General features: G+C 31.4%; 1 protein-coding gene across 17 annotated transcripts in view; it reads right to left on the reverse strand.

Annotated features, from left to right (window-relative positions):
* Window positions 1-1,613: 1,613 nt before the first annotated feature.
* The window catches only part of MRP (Multidrug-Resistance like Protein 1), a 134,702-nt gene continuing 118,362 nt past the window's right edge, over window positions 1,614-17,953 (reverse strand). For 9 of the 17 annotated variants that reach the window (XM_067768000.1, XM_067768002.1, XM_067768007.1 and 6 more), the window contains exons 14-17: window positions 8,720-8,937; window positions 5,712-6,215; window positions 5,266-5,647; window positions 1,614-5,182 (exon numbers count right to left, since the gene is read on the reverse strand). In XM_067768000.1, coding sequence (XP_067624101.1) covers window positions 4,991-5,182; window positions 5,266-5,647; window positions 5,712-6,215; window positions 8,720-8,937 — 1,296 coding nt within the window. In that variant the 3' untranslated portion in view covers window positions 1,614-4,990. Of the gene's footprint in view, window positions 5,183-5,265; window positions 5,648-5,711; window positions 6,216-8,719; window positions 8,938-14,333; window positions 14,555-17,953 lie in introns of all 17 variants that reach the window. The other 8 variants (XM_067767994.1, XM_067767995.1, XM_067767998.1 and 5 more) reach the window with 4 other exon arrangements.

Below are 17,953 nucleotides of genomic sequence, written 5' to 3' on the forward strand. Positions count from 1 at the left end.
TAAATTGGTTCTTTTAAGAAAGAACACTTATTTGTACATATTTGTGCTAAAATATGTAAATTCTACCACAATATTCATAATTTTAAGTCGAATAGTATATCATAAGCAACGGAAGAGCTCTTGGCATATCTGAAATATTTTATTTCTTGGTATCCAGAAATTGCGCAAGGATTTTTTAAGAAGGCTTAAATAAATTTTGGCATATGACGAAAGACGAATTTAACTCGACTTGGCCGCCAGAAAATTGCTTTGCTGAATGGAAGCAGGCAACTCCTGCGGATTTGTGTTATCCCGCCGTCTTCTTCTTCTTATGCTCCTCTCTTGATGTTGCTGTGGCACCAATTCATTACTCATTTCAGTGAATACCACATGAAATGCAATACTGTGCATTGTTTATATTTTATTTCTTAATTTCAAACGAATTCGCAACAATAATTAAACTCTTCAATTTTTTAAACCAAATAAGAAATGCGCAACGAAATTTCATTTAACAAAACAGCCGACTTCGAAAATTCGAAATTATTATTCCCCAATTATTGTTCTCACTAAGAGAAAAGAATTGGAGGAATTTTTCCTCGGGAATAAAAAATTCCGCGAGAACAAAATTCCGAGAGAATATTTAGAATGGGCTGAATATAAAATCGACGACAAATAATACAAAACACATTGATGAAGTTAATTTGTATTTATACAAATTTTTTTCCTAATATATGTATATAAAACATCGTACTGCGCTTAAATTAATCTAATATGACGATGCTAAGTATCAGAAGGCCAGTTCCTTAATTATTTAATTGCGATTAAAAAAAATAATAATTTCTTCGCTTGCTTATTTAACAATAATGAACATTTAGGTGTTTACATTATAAAATTATATGTAAATTGCTAAGTTTAAATTGCGTATTACATATATATATAATTTTTTTTAATATATTATATCCAAGCGATATACATGCATAACTAAATTAGTATTTTATCTTTTTCTTTACACATGAAACATATTTTCGGTATAAGACAATAAAACAATCACACTATTCACACTTACATATACATACACAAAATTGGGGATTAACTATTGAATTGTTAAACTTTAAGTTGAAAAAAAATAAAATAAAAAATACCGTTTGAGTTAACCGTTACACATTCTGAAGCAGTTTCTGTTATTTTAAAATACATGTTTAAGGGCTAATTAAACTTCCTTAACTCTAACGCCATTGTCGTAACCATACCCATATCCATAACCGCCTCCAATGTGATCGATTAATGGTGCCTTAACCTAAAAATCGTGAATTTCATAAAAATGAAGAAAACGCAAAAATTACAAATATATTCCACAAAAAATAAGTCTCTTAGTCATAACGTATCCAAAACAATGAATAAAATCTACAAAAAGTAATTAAATTCACCAACTCAAATATTTTTAGGTTATGGATATGGCGAGAAACCATAAACCAATTGGTTGGGTATGGTATGGTTATGGTGTTAGCGTTATGGTATGGCACCATTAATCGATTACATTGATTTCCATAAGGTAGGTTCGATCAGCTGTTTGATCTGGTTATGGTTTTATGGTTATAAGTCAACATTAATTGGCATTTTTCATTTACTTAAGGTATACGTATACATGTATGCGTGTACCACCTTCAATATCAGGACAAATTGAGGTAGATTTAGAAACTGATTTTTTCTTTAGTATATATGCACGTTTGTATGTAGTTCATATCAGTTATCACAACCGGTTATTTCTTCAAATTTGGCATCACATCGGAGCTGCGTACACTTGAACTGAGAAATAATACACAAGCATTTAAGAATAAGTACATATATAATTTTTAATATATAAACAATTTATAAAAAAGTCTTTAACTTACAATGAAACGTGTAAGAGCATATCCATAATTCAAACGCTTTTTCATGCAACAATTTTTTTGTATTTACCTATTTTTGTATATCAAATGTGTATGTTTGTGTAATTTACATATAAATAGTTTAATATTTAACAAAAGCACCAAATAAGCTACAGTTTAAAATTAATAAAAATTATGCAAAAGAAAACTTAGCACTTAAATTTGAGTTAGGCTCGGTTTTTTCTTTTCTAAGTACAAAAATTACCAGCCATAATAAAATTTTTAAAGCACAAAAATATAATTGCATTATTAATAAAAAAAAAAATATACATACATATTAATACACATGTACAGTTGTGAATACGAGAATAGCCATAAAAATTATTGACAAATGTTATCAGTTATTTTCTGCTATTATTATTTTTGTTAATTTAAAAAAAAAACAAGCACCATTAAATTGTATAAGCCGTTTTCAAAGGCGTTTATGCAAATATTCGAAATTTTGACTACGAATTTTCAGTAACTTTTTGAATACGTAAATTTTAGACCAATTCAACCAAACAGAACCAAGTATACCAGCTACTTTCAAAAACAATTTGAAAAATATTGGGTAATTTCATAATTAATATTAGAATTTCCAGAAACTTTTGATAATGCAGTTTAGCTAATCAATTTTAGTTTAACAAAGTTTACAAAAAAATTTCAAAAAAAAAATTCCAAAATATGCCAAAATTTTGAAATTTTTATTAAAATTTGTAGAAATTTTTGGAATATGCAGTTTGTGGTCCAATCAATTTTAACCCACTAGAGTACTAGCCAGGCATCACTCAAAATTCGCATTGATTTTGAAAAAAAAATTTTTTTTCGAAAACTTTATATTGATAGGTTGGAATAATTTTCGTTATACTATTTTTTCATTCATTTTTTCGGCAAATAACAAAAATAAAAATAAAAAATAACTTTAAAAATTTGTTAAAAATTGTTTATGCACCGTTATTCTCGCAAATGTGCATGTGTGCAGTTACTTTGTATATACATACATATATATATAAAAAGTATTCATATCAAACATACAAAATGCTGCTTAGTTTGAGTGAGTGTAAGTGTGTTGTTCTTATTATCGGTTACTTCGCACTCAAATCGACCGAAAGAAGGAATCAAATGTTTTCGTTTTATTAAATTTTGTTCCAAACTTTCTTTCATCAACTTGAAACAAGCGCAAAAAAGCTGAAAATTTCGCAGATTTTTCATTTTTATTTTTTCAAGAAATTTAAGCTAAAAAGTTTTCTTGGTAAGTTTTAAATTAATACTATATAAGTATATACTTTTTGACGCACGAACTATAAATGAATTTAAAAAAGTTTTTTCTGGTTCTCTTGAAACAAAAAAAAATTAATTTGTAAATTCAAATAAATTTAATTTGATATTTTCCAAATGGATGTCGAAAAATTACCTCATAGAAATACTGCAAAAAAAAAGAAATTTGCTGAAAAAAAAAAGAAATTTTTTCGAACTTTAAACTATTATAATTTCTTAACGTTCAATACGTTAATTTGAGCAGTTAAAATGCATATTTTTGAAAGATGTAACAAACTTCTCGCTGCAAAACAAAACAAACAAATTTTTTTTTAATTTCTCATTAAATATTCTACCATGTGATGAAAGAAACGTGTTAAGCCAAATTTATTCAAAACTTAATTATTTGCGAAGCTCCATATCAAAACGCAATAATTGCAATTGAACAGTTGCGCGAAAATTGAGAAAATATAATCAAAAGAGGTAATGTCTTAATACAAATACAAATTTTTAATGTGAATTATAAGTTAAATCATGCTTTTACTTTTCATTTGTTACCTTGAAGATTTGGATAGGAGAATATAATTATATCAAAATTCGAAAAACATATATGTGCACTTAATGCGTTTTGGTATGGAACTCCTCATTTTGTTCCCAATATTGGCCAATTTGAGTATGTATATTTAGAGGTTGTTATGTTAACCAATTACACTGTGCAGCATCCGGCTGGGTATTGGGGCAAACCCAGTTTTTTGTAGAGATTGAGGCTTAAGTAGACAAAGTATTATCTCCGTTTTTCGAAGTTAGCCTCCAAAAAATAGATATCGGCTTTCGAAGTTCGAAATTCTACATTTCGAAATTTTATTTTTTTTGTTAAAGCGTTCAACAAATTAAAAAAAGTAAAAATGTGGTCGTGGTCCGTTCTTTTCCATTATTTGAAGGGATGAATCCTTTTTTCGAGAAATTTAGTATAACAGCTGTTATACGATGTGAAAAGTCAGATAGTCCCATGATAGTGGCTACTACTTTCATGTCTGCACATACTCTCCACTGGAATTGCTCGTACTGTAATTTTTCAAAAAAAAAAAAGGAATTCAGCCATTCAAATAGAAGAAAAAGGCGGGCGACCACATTTTTGCTTTTTTAATTTGCTGAACGCGTTAACAAAGAAAAGATAAAATTTCGAAATGTAAAATTTCGAACTTCGAAAGCCGATATCTATTTTTTTAGGCTAACTTGGAAAAACGGAGAGAGTACTTTGTCTACTTAAGGCTTAATCTCTACAAAAAAGTGGGTTTGGTCCAATACCCAGCCGGTTGTTGCACAGTGTTATTAATTGAATCTAAATCAGTTTTTCAGATTTGTTTAAAATTGAAATTTGTGTGAAGATTTTTAGCCACTTTACGAGTTTTCGAATGTTTTAGAAAATGTATTCGATTTTCACTTACAAAGTTTTCGTAAACAATTCATTTGAGTTTTTCTATAATTTCCAAAATTAAATGACAAATATGTGATAAAATAATAATAATTTGAATAATTTGTGTCACTATTTTGATGAACACTGTACTTATTAGTTTTCATTCCGATATTAACATCAACAGGATTTCCATAACAACCTCAATTACTATCTCCAAAATTGTATATTAAGTAGTATTTATTATTATTATTTTATTTTGTCTAATTTTTGTTTCTTTTTAGATGCATTTACAACAAATAAGTACTATATACTGACGCATTCCATAATGTTAACTGTAAACTGGCATGATGCTAAAAGCAAATTGTACATAACAAAAAATATATAAATTTGGAAAATTATTATAATTCCAAAAGAAACATAAAATTTAAATTTACACTAAATTCGCATCCTTTGCCATGCTGTAGAATGCTGATTTGGGGTTATCCAATAATTCGGTGGGCGAAGCAAATTCAGTGACTTCACCCTTATCCAGCACAATAACTTTGTCCGAGTCTAATATTGTGTTCAAACGGTGGGCAATTGTTAGCACTGTGCAATCTTTGAATTCGGAGCGTATTGTTTTCTGTATGGAAATATAAAATTATAAATAAACAAATTTTTCGTTAAATGTATGCGAAAAATTTGTTAACGTTAATTTCAAGTTACCTGAATTAAATCATCAGTTTCTAAATCAACAGCTGCTGTTGCTTCATCAAGTACCAACACTTTCGTTTTACGTAACAGCGCACGCGCCAAACAGACCAGCTGTCGCTGTCCCACCGATAAATTCTCACCACCTTCACTTATTTCATGATTTAAGCCAGCGGGTAGAGTTTTAACAAATGTCTTTAAATGTGAAAGTTCCAAAGCTTTCCATAATTCATCATCCGATTTTATTTCGAAAGGATCCAAATTGATACGCAATGTACCTGAGAATAAGACAGGATCTTGCGGTATGATTGTAAGACGTGAGCGTAACATATGCAGACCAAGCGTAGCGATATCGATGCCATCAATGAGTATGCGTCCGCCAGCGCTTTCGATAATTCTGAAATAAAAAAAAAACGGTAAATGAAAGAAGTTTAATATTACTGTCGTCTATACACACTCACCTAAATAGTGAAAGCGTTAAACTAGATTTGCCCGCACCTGTACGCCCAACAATACCAACTTTTTCACCACCAGCAATTGTAAATGAAATACCACGTAATACCAAATCTAAACCTTCACGATAACGTACTTTGAAACTTTCAAATACAACTTGTCCAATCATTGGCCAATCGCGTGGTATTTTTGAGTTTTCCAATTCCCATGGCGCCTCCTGTTTTGTCTCGCCATATTCCTTAATACGTTCGACAGCCACAATATTTGTTTCAATATCGGATGTCATGCGTACCAACCAGTTCAGGGTTTGTGTCACTTGTAGGGCATAACTCACAGAAAGACCAACGAGACCAGGATTCGATTGGCCACCCAAGACAGCAAAGAGCGCAGCGAAAAGTATAATTAAATTGCCGACCATTTCCAGTCGTATAGCAAGCCAACGATTTGCAATTAATGATGGATATTTGCATATCTGGTTCTTGTCTACGCGATTATCGGATTCATCGATAAAACTAAATGTAGAAAGAATAAAATTTTCGATAAAAGTGTGCACATTTTTTTATGTTATTTTATTACTATTAATAAAAAGGCTACCAAGTGCTCGATGCTATACCCCGCGAAGGCGGCGGTTATCTAGAAAGGGAGCTCCCGAAGAGCGCTATCTTGCGCCACTTACGGTGCAGAGATCTGTGCAAGGAGGAAGAAAAAAACTGTATGCTAGAGTGTCCTATGATTTTAGTCTTGCAATTGTACAACTCTCTTAAATATCCTATGATTTTAGTCTTCCAATTGTATAACTCTCTTAAATGCAGGGCTGATGTTGCCGCTGCTCGGTGACCAGCTAGGTCTAAGGTACGATGTCTATAAAGATCTGAAGACCTTAATTGTTCCTAGTGTCACTTAAGCTGATCATACTAGATCTGTGGACTTAAGCCAACAGGTTTAGGTTTGGCGCCTTGGTCAATGCAGTAGGCATCGGATAATCGCGGTATTAATATTGTAACGAATTTAGTGAAATTCCGCTTATTCCAAACCTTGTGCTAACGTTGGAATCGCAAAACTGTTGAATAATAACTCCAATATTCAATAATGCAAAATGGTCTTTATTAGACTACTTTGAGAGTACTTCACAATAACTCTTACTTCACAACTAATTGCGTGATTAAATCAAAATGCTTAGTCATGCCTCAGCTTGCGCTGTTTTTATACTCTCGGTTTCCTCGTTCATCCATTTCTCCTAAGGTCTAGTAATTTCGCGAACTTCATGCTTGGTTACCAGCCATATACATGTATATTTGTAGTTTGTGGCCATGTGCGTGTGTATATGTGAGTACTACTTCGGCTGATGATTACATGTGTTTGGGAGTATCTCTTCGTTGCCTTGTATGTATGTGTATAAATGGTGATTGATTTGTTTAGAGTGGCAGCTTGCTTTATTATTGTTGTGGCTTTATTTACTTAGTATCACCTTTATAATGCTAATATTCGTCACAATATATCTGCATATATTGGGAGTAAGTTCGCATTTTTTGCTAATGTTTCTTTTACATGCATGTAATGCAATATCCGCTACCTGCATGAAGTCGCATAAATTTTGAGGAATCTTGCCTCCGTAAGCAATAGCTAGGTCATCAGCATATGACACAATCTTCCCGTTCCTCGACTTGTATCTCCTAATAATGAGTTTACCATCGGGTTCCATAGAAGGAGGAAAGATCACTAACCTAAGGTGTCCCCTTGCGACATAGCGCGTTATATAAACCTTTCTCAGTGAAGAAAATATTTTCCTTCCCTTGAGTAGTTGATCAGTCAGTGCCACTAGGGGCTATTTACAGACTCGTTAGGATGTTATTAACGGCATGTGGGCTCATATTCTTGAATGCTCCTTCAATGTATAGGAAGGCCACAGAACAATACTCATTTTCAAACAAGAATGTTTCAATAGTGAAGAATAGGTTGTGTAGCACAGTTTCCGTAGATTTACTTTTGGTGTATGCGTGTTCATAGCCGGATATGAGGTTGCTATCAGTAGTAGGAGTGTGGAAATTGTTAATTATCCTCTCTCGGGTCTTGAGGACGAGAGACTAATAGGTTTGCAGTCCTTGGGCTCGTAATAAGAGAATTTTCCTGCCTTGAGAATTACGTTAATCCTTGCACTTCGCCATGCACGCGGAATATAGTTTAAAGCAAAATAGGCGGCATAAATGTGTTGCGGCCAGTTAGCGGATATCTCAAAAGAGTAAATAATTTGAGCGGAAACCATTACGGCCTGGTATGTTGCAGGTGTTTCAGGTACATTTGGCATATTTCCCGGAAAATGTGTGCCCGGGAGCAGCTCTAGGTTTTCGTCTTCTGTGCTGGTCCAGGTGCAGTAAGGTCTCCGCAGATAGCTATTACCTGTTTGCTTCTTAGAAAGGAGGCACCGTAGCCTTGATGTGTCGCCGACAAATGTCATAAATTATCATATTAAATCATTCCCTCGTATATTTATACTTTTTGTCTACTATCATATACTACTTTAGAGCCCACTAGTGCAGATTAAGTCATTTCTACCCATCATACCACCTAATGTTTTACTATATCATATCGACTGATGAGCGGAATATCACCTTATCTTGACTGCCGATTCTAAAACGCCCTATGTCAGAAAACTTTGGAATAACGCTCTATTTCAAAACTTGTTTCAAAAATCCCCTATTTCAGAATTTGTCTCTCAGGTTAGAATCAATACATTTTGACATTAACTGGAGCGTTTATGAAAAAAAATTCTGAGAAAGGGCGTTTATGAAAAAAATTCTGAAACAGGGCCTTTTTGAAAGATATTTTCAGATAGGGCGTTTTCGAACTAGCAACTGAGAATGCGATATTCCACTCAAACGTCGAAATTACATTCTTATTATATGCTATGATATCAAATAAGTTATATGATATGATATCATATCACTTCATATTATATCATATCGTGTTGGTTAATTAAGGTTTAAAACTTAGCTATTAAATTTTCAACATAACTTACCGATCTTGTACAGTATATGCTCGTATCGTTGTAACACCAGTTATTGTTTCACTGAAATGTGTATAAATAGGTGAACGTGATACAGATTCCAGACGCATAAGTTGACGCGATGTAGCAACATAGAAGCGTTGTGCAAAATAATACAACACTGCAATCGGCACAATAACCGCTAAGAAAATCGTTGTGGACATGCTAATTACCACAATTGTGGCTAAAACCTTTATTTAACGTATAAAAATTGTTTAACGCAAAATTTCAAGAGAAAATAAATTATAATGAAAAAAAAAAAAGAAATATATTAATAACTGTGATTTTTAAAGTAATAGAGTTCAAAGTTTTTAAATTAATTATTATGAAATTATGATGTTAATAATGTACGAAATGATATATAATTATATATGTTAGGAAATAATAATTTGGAAATAAAAAAAGTGCCATTACTTGATTTATTTTGTATTAACAGTACGCTGGATGATATATTAAAAAAATAAACGAAAATTTTTTAGGTACTCCCAAATTTTTGTTGAAATAATAATAAGTAAATTATAAACAAATTTTTGAGCTAAAATAACAAATTTTGTATAATTAATATGTATGTATGTTCATAATTTAGTGTTAAGGCATCTTATAATTTGTTTTTTTGGGGATAATAAGTGCAATTGGAGTGTTTTTTTTCTTCTTTAAAAAAACAAAAAATATTTAGTGCTAGTGTAGCAATCTGAGCTCAAATTCTCTATCGCCAAAATTGTAATAAAAACAGAAAGTTAAATTTTAGTAACTATATTTTTGATCAACTCTCTCTAGTAATTCCATATCTTCGTAACACTTTTCCTTTCGAATTTTGTTTTATTTGAAAAGCTGGATTTTGTAAAAGTATGTTGAAGTTAAAGAATACAAGCATATACATTACACTGGGTCGATTTATTAACCGATACCGCGCCATCGATTTTCGATAGGAGCTCAGGAAAAAAAGTTCCACTACGCATACCAAAAAAAATAATTTTCGAGCCTGCGAAAAAAATGGCGAAATCAATTTTTCGACCAAAACACCAATATTTTTTGGCTTTTGGGGAGTGTTTTGGTCGAAAAATTTACCCTTTCGCCATTTTTTTCGCAGGCTCGAAAATTATTTTTTTGGGTATGCGTAGTGGAACTTTTTTTTCCTGAGCCCAAATCATGTCGAAAAATCGATGGCGCGATATCGGTTAACTTTCGTCCATACAAATCGACTCGACCCATTTTAGATACGTACACCCCCACAAAATAGTAGCAAAAACGATTTGCAAATTTTTATAAGTTATTTTTGTTTGTTTTTTCATTAATAAAAGAAAAACCTGAATGACGAAAACTAAGTAAACCAATTCGCAAAGATTTTCGAAAAAATTCGAAGTTTTCAAAAATTTTGATTAGAAATTGCTTTGCATCCAAAAACTATGCACGAAAAGTTTTCGAAAGTTCTGCAGAAAAATTTGGAAATTTTCATGAGGACTTATGAAGACTTCTCAAACGATAGAATTTCTTAAAAACGTTTATGAAATTGTTAAAAAACACATAAATGAATTGTAAAACTGAAACTATGTAAATCTAATCCGAAAGCATTTTAGAAAAACTCAAAAAATTTAATCTTGTTTTTGTTTTGTCAATATATTGGAACTAACAAAATTTTGACCTCGAGCCATCAATAATAAGAGATACAAAAAATTTTAGTTTTCAAAAATCTTTATGAAAATTTATTTTTTTGTATCCAAACATTTATACTTTAAAAGTTTCCTAAAGTTCTAATGGGAAATTTTCATAAAGGTTTTCAAAAACTTCTCGAACCTTCTAAAACTAAATTTTTGATAACGTTTTCGGAATTGTTTTACTTAGTTTACGTTAAACAATTTGTATTTTGAAATTTTATTACCGAAAACTATGTAAACCGATTCCGAAAAAGTTTTTGGAAAAATTCTAAGTGTTTGAAAATCTTCTACAATACTCTAATTTTTAAAAATGTTTTCAAAGTTGTTTGAAAAAATTTGAATGCATTGTATAAGTGAAACTATGTTAGTAAATTTTGAAAATATTTTCGAAAAATTCGAAATCCGAAATTTTTAGAACTCTTCCTGAAAATTTCATTTGCATCCGAAAATTCATACTCAGAAAGTTTCCTAAAATTCTAATTGGAAGTTTTCATACGTGTTTTTAAAAAATTCTTGAAGTTACTAAAATCAAATTTTTGAAAACGTTTTCGAAATTGTTTTGAAAAACACTGGAATGAATCGTATAACTGAAACTATGTAAATCTAATACGAAAACATTTTCGAAAAAACTAGACAATTCAAACTTTTTAGATATTATCTTGAAAATTTTATTTCCATCGAAAAATTCATACGAGAAGTTTCCTAAAATTCTAACTGGAAATTTTCATGAAGGTTTTCAAAAACTTCTAGAACTTTCTAAAATAAAATTTTTGAAAAAGTTTTATTTAGTCTTCGTTGCACAATTTGTATTTTGAATTTTTACTAGCGAAAACTACTATGTAAACCAATTTTTGAAAATCTTCATGAACATTTCCATTGCCTTCAAGTATGCACACTCAAAAAGTTTCCGGAAATTCTTAATAAAAATTTTTAAATTTTCATAAAGATTTTTCAAATTTTCTCTTCTTTTTTGAAAGTTTTTACATTTTGGTTTAGATAGGTTTCGTTATACAATTCATGAAAAGATTTTCTTTAAAAAAAAAGAAAATAAAAATATAAGAAAATTGTAAAAGCTTACAAATAATTTTGCTTACTATTTTATTACTCGCAGGTGAATGTATTTTTATTAGGGTGAAGCGAAGTACAAAAATGTTCAGTTCGGACTGACTTAAAAGGAGATACAAGTGAGGAGTTCCAAACCAAACGCAATAAAGGGCTCAGTGGACAAGTTCCTAGATAAATGAGAAAAGGTGTCTAGTCTCAAATGGAGGCACATTTTCAAATGATATTTAGATCGCGGGTTCGAATCGAGCTCAAGGCCTAACAATAATTTTTTATCATTATTCTTGTTATGATAAATTTTTTCTTAATTGAAAAAATTTTTAAATTAGAATAGAAGAAAGAAAAAATTGTGGTGGCTGAATGGTTATAGCAGCGGCGCCTAAACGGTGCCGATGAAGGAATTTAGCAGTTCCCGAAATGGATCTATACAACGAGCTTTGGCAGTTGTCTAAAATTTTTTCTTTCTTCTATTCTAATTTAAAAATTTTTTCAATTAAGAAAAAATTTATCATAACAATAATAATGATAAAAAATTATTGTTAGGCCTTGAGCTCGATTCGAACCCGCGATCTTAAAATCAGTAGGCCGATATAACAACAAAAATTGTCAAATGATATTTAGATATTAGATCAGTTATTAAAGAACACACATACAGACAAAGAATCAAAATTTTCGGACAACTAGATTTGAAGTTAAGGCAGATAGTTGTTTGTAATTATTGCGTTTTGGTGTAAAAAAATTTATTTATTGCGTTTTGTTTAGACATTTTTTAGAATCATTGCATTTTGCTTTGAAAGTTATCGGATTTTGAGCCCTTTGGTGTGAGTACTTAGTATTGGTCTGGTGCCATTATTTGAGCGACCCTGGAAAAATGGTTGGATTATGTATTGTAACGAATTTAGGGAAATTCCACTTATTTAAAATCTCCTGCTAACGTTTAAATTACTAAACTGTTGAATAAATCATTCCAATATTCTGTATTGCAAAATGTTCTTTATTAGACTACTTTGGGTGTAGTACAATTATACCTCACAATTATACTTCACTTCGCAACTGATAGCGTGTTTAAATCAAACTGATTCGTTATTACTCAGCTTGCGCTGTTTTTATACTCTCAGTTTCCTCGTTCACCCATTTCTCCTAAGGTCTAGTAATTTCGCGAACTTAATGCTTGGTTACCAGCTATATACATGCATATTTGTAGTTTGTAGCCATATGCGTGTGTATGGGTGAGTAACTACTTCGGCTGATGACTACATATTTGTATGTGTGAGATATCTCTTCGTCGCCTTCTACATAAGTGTGGCTGCTTTATCGTTGTTGTGCATTTATTTAGTAGTAGCTTAGTGATACTAATATTCGTCAAAGTATGTAAGCATTTAATTTTTGTAATTTTACTACTCAAATATGAAGTACATGGCTCAGTTCCAGCGCTGCTTGTAAGTAGGCCATTAATGCATTTTTTGAAAAATTATCGCCCGTAGGTGTTCAATGGAGTACGCTGAAAGTGTATTCCAAATAGAAATAGGTTATCCTGGTCAAAGGCATCGCAATGTAAATTGAACCACATATGAGGCTAAGTTGTGGTGTACTCATATACTCATTTTACACTCCCAAAGTACTCTTTAAACCGTTCTTATGAAGTAAACTAATACTCCAGTGCTCGTGTTCATTCATGTAAACATAACAAAATTTTCAAAATTGTATGAGATTATTGCGTTTTACTATGAAAGGTATTTTTTGGAATGCTCCAAAATAGTTAAATTGTCTGTTTTTTACTACTCGTGAAAACTATATCATAGGTTTGAGTAGAAAGTAAAATTGAATACCATCCATAACTCAAAAAAATTAAGGGTATTCTAATTGCGTTTAGGTTTCGAACTCCCCCAAGTGGTTTATAATTAGATCCTTCAGATCTTATGCATTCTGATGATTTCAATGGAACTTTATGATCAAGATAAAATTTTATCGAAGTACATCAAGATAGAAAGGCCTGAACGCTCACAATATGAGGTTAGATGGGTCTGGGAGTATTGGAAAGATAAGGTTTTCGAAAAACGTATGAACCTTACGCGTTGGCAATGGTGAACACCGAAAAAATGTGTGGATGTAAGATGATCGGGTCAAGGATTTTCAACGCACCCGCCTATTGAAGCAGTGAGAAGAAGGTTTCCACTCTGTTACAGGCGGTAAATGAAAGGCCTAACCAATTGGCCTCATGGCTATATGTATTTTGTTTTCGCTCCACTCTAATACTTGAATGTATAGTTTGTTTTAATTTTCGTTTTAATCAACATAAATGTATATTAGGGTGGGTCGATTTGTATGGACGAATGTTAACCGATATCGCCCCACCGATTTTGCGATAGGATTTGGGCTCAGGAAAAAAAGTTCAACTACGCATACGCAAAAAAATAATTTTCGAGCTTGCGAAATTTCATTTTTTTTTTTTTACTTTTTTCAACTTCGATTTTTAAGGTTTTTTCATGACCTACTAAAAATGTTCATATGTATACCCTGTCCGACCTAAAAATGTCCGCTTAAAACGTTGGCGATAACAGGTTTTTTGAAAAAAAAATTAAAATTTTACAATCAAATTAAAATTGTTTAGTAGTAAAAACCTTAAAAATCAAAGTCGAAAAAAGTAAAAAAAAAAAATGAAATTTCGCAGGCTCAAAAATTATGTTTTGGGTATGCGTAGTGGAACTTTTTTTCCTGAGCCCAAATCCTATCGAAAAATCGATGGCGCGATATCGGTTAATAAATCGACGCAGTCTAATGTATATATTTACGAACTTACTAAAAGTGTATATATGTAGTAAGAAATATTCGTAATCATAGAAAATATTGTTAGTTGAAATAATTATTACCTGAAAACCGCACCAAAGACAATCATCAACTAATTGCGGCAGTTTTGTATCGAGAACATCAACATCTTTTGAAAACCTCGATAATATACGACCCGATGGTGTTGTATCGTAAAAGTTCAGTTCTACGCGTAGTAAATTCTTTAGCAGCATCAAATGAATTATAGTTGCTGCTCTCAATGCACCCAAATATGGGATACAAGTCATTACATAAGACAATAAAGCTGCAAACAAGTTACAGGATTTGTCATTTTATATATTACAAGTTTGTTTTTTTTTCTTTTTCAAACATTTGATTGTGAATGTAAGAGAATGTTATCTTTATGAATTTAATATATACCGTATCTTACTACATATATAAAGTAACCACTAAATAACTACTAATTAATTAAGTTTACCACAATTTTGGATTCAAATATACAAAGAATTTTTGTTTTTTAATTAAAAAAAAAAAATATTTTAAAAATTTTCAAGTTTGGTAAATAGCAGAAAGTATTGTCCCAAATTGCTACAAGTTAGTACTAACAAGTGAAAGAAAAGCATAAAGTTTTTTTTTTTTTTGTCAGACGTGCTATGCCAAAATAATTTTCTTAATTAAGCTTAGATTAATATATTGAAAATATTTGAAATCCCTCATACAAAAACACTAAGGCCCACTTGCTGAATGGCAAGTTGTTTTTTTAGCTCAGAGTTAATTTAAAAAATGTGTCAAAAATATATAAGATTAACTCCTCATGTCAGGAGTCAAGTCGTAACATCCGTGATCGTATAGCTCCGTCACGTAAAATATGCTTTTCGGATTATGACATACGTGAACGTTCTACTTCGATCGTAATTTTGGATCACAACATACGTGACGAGTGACTGAACGTACACTTTACGTTCCACTTTCATTCGAACATAAACTGGCGATCGTATACACACAAATTTCAAAACTCTTATTATTAACAAAGTTCGAATTCAAACAAGCTTAATCCAAGCCAAAAAGGAAATATTGGCGGAATTCATGGCGAGACACCCGCTTTGGTTTCGGCTTGCTTCAAATTTTACTTCCTCACAAAGTAACTAAAAGCTTCTTAAGTTAAACGAAATCTCTTCAATAAACTGCAATAATTTTTTGTTACAAAGAAATAATACATAAATGATATGCTTACGTTTTATTCGATAAGTCCAAAGGGTTACTGCACTCTATTCTTACCCGCCTTCAGACTATCTTTTCATCGCCTTCGTTATTACTGGAGCTGAAATTGGATCCATCCAGAGAACATATAACAATAGAGAACCGCCAACAGAACGAATACTGGGAAACAGTAAACCATCAAATCGCGGGTAGATAATTCATCATAGGGTAAGTGTGGCATGAAATTCGTCAATTCCAACGCTAGAAAACCTTTATTTTGATATAATAATCACGATTTAACTATTTTTTTTAACGTTTTCAAAATAACTTTTTTGTGAAATTTTAAGGAAAACACGGTGTTTTTTGCTAATCTTCAAGTAGGTAATGTGGTGAATTACCTACTGAAACTTTGACAATTTCTATTGCTGTCCGTTGTTGATTATTATACTCAGCGTGCTTTGCTTTTAACTTTGATTGGATAACCGTTGGTTGTACAGGTATAAAGGAATCGAGATATATATAGACTTACATTCAATCCGTTCCATCAATTTGAAAAAAAAATTTTAAATGGGCGTGGCACCGCCCACTTGTGATAAAATCAATTTTACAAATATTATTAATCATAAATCAAAAATCGTTAAACCTATCGTAACAAAATTCGCCAGAGAGGTTGCCTTTACTATAAGGCAAACAATTTGACAGTTCAAAATCTATTGTGAGCTAAGAATACAATCAATCCAACCTAATGTGGATCGTAAAATTTATTGTGAATTGAAAATAAATTACGTTCCGTTTGCTGTCGTATGTTATAATCCCATTTGTTAATACGTTTGACGTAGCACGTAATTTTCTTTCGTATGGTTGGCGATCCGTGTAACATACGATTCGAGCCCAGGGGGCCTACTCTGTATTGCGATGCGAAAGGCAGTGCGATGCGAAAATAAATTGCGATGCGAAAGGTAATTGGAACTCTGTAGCGCTATCGCATCGCTAACAATGTCGCTTTTTTATTTTTCGCTAATTTTTTGCTTGAGTATGCATCACTGACCAAACTCAAAGAAAAAGAACAAAAGAAACAAGGCGATTACCATTTCGGCAAACGATTAATTTTTGTTGAACAAATTAAAAAAGCATTCTGTAGCATTATGGAACGATTGAAATGAAGAAAGGATTCATTTAAATGAAGAAATCCTCCCAGTTCAGAAATTGAATTGGAAGAAGTGAACGTGATAAATACAGAAAACGTGGAAAATCATAGAATGGGAAATATTGCTAGTTGTATCAGAGAACAAATAAAAAATGACATGATTTCAAATAGAAATGCTTTATAAAAAAGTGGTTTCGATTTAATTGTTATTTATTTATGTATTTTAAGTCCACTAGGATTACAAATTGTTGCTTTTGTGTTTGTTTTGTTTTTTGAGTTGTCCTATATATTTTTAAATGAATATAAAGATATCAATTTATAAAATCATCAATTAATACTTACATATTTGAACAATGCGAATGCCTATTACTTGTAGCAAGAAAAATGCGAAAATGAATGCTGTTTGACATTCGCTTTCGCTTTACAGAGTGCCGGCAATGCGAAAAGGGAGAAAAATTGCGAATGGGAAAAATGTGAATGCGAAAGTCAAAATATACATGCGAATGTCAAGATACAGAGTACCGATTTTGCGATTTCGCGTATTTTTTCTTTCGCATCGCAATACAGAGTAGGCCCCCAGGTTAACTCTGAGTTAAAAACTTAACTTGCCGTTTTACAAGTGGACCTTAAAAATTTATATAGTGAAAGTTATTAGCACCGCAAGAGTATGATCAGTTAGTTTTAAACGCCACAATGATTGTATGTAGCTAACTTGTACAAATATACTCGAATATATAGGGTGTTTTAACAAGAAATTGCTTTACGTTATTGCACAATTTTGTAAGGATAAGATTATATATTTTTTTGTGTCTCTAAGACCACATTTACACATGCCTTAATCTACAATAAAGCGTCAATAGATAATATACGCGTTTACATATATTCTATCCCTGGGAACTAGATTATTTTCTGTAAAATTTTCACGTTCCACTTTTATTTTGTGCTTCCATATAGTGATTACACTCTAGAGGTGAAACTTTTGCTATGAAAAATAGTCCGCATCTCTAAAATTTTTTCATAATTACAGATTATCGAGGGGAAAAATTTATATGGAAAATCTAATTACATAATTAACGATTAAGAGTTAAGTGCGAAAATGTTATACATTAGAGCAGGATTTCGATTCGATTTTTAATCGATTCAATCTATTTTTTTTTAAGTGAAGAATCGATTAAAATCGTTCGAATTTTTTAGCCTTCGAAGTTTTGATCATCTTTCAGCAACAATAGGCACAATTTCATATTTATTGATAAAAACGTGCAGAAAATATATTTGTTGCAATTTTTTATAAATTTAGCTTTGTTGGCGCACAAACCAAAGAAAATAGTGTTTAAATTTTCCGAAAGCTCGACTTTT

Source organism: Eurosta solidaginis, chromosome 2 (genome assembly GCF_040869045.1).
Source record: "Eurosta solidaginis isolate ZX-2024a chromosome 2, ASM4086904v1, whole genome shotgun sequence".
In the NCBI taxonomy this organism is placed as follows: Eukaryota; Metazoa; Arthropoda; class Insecta; order Diptera; family Tephritidae; genus Eurosta; species Eurosta solidaginis.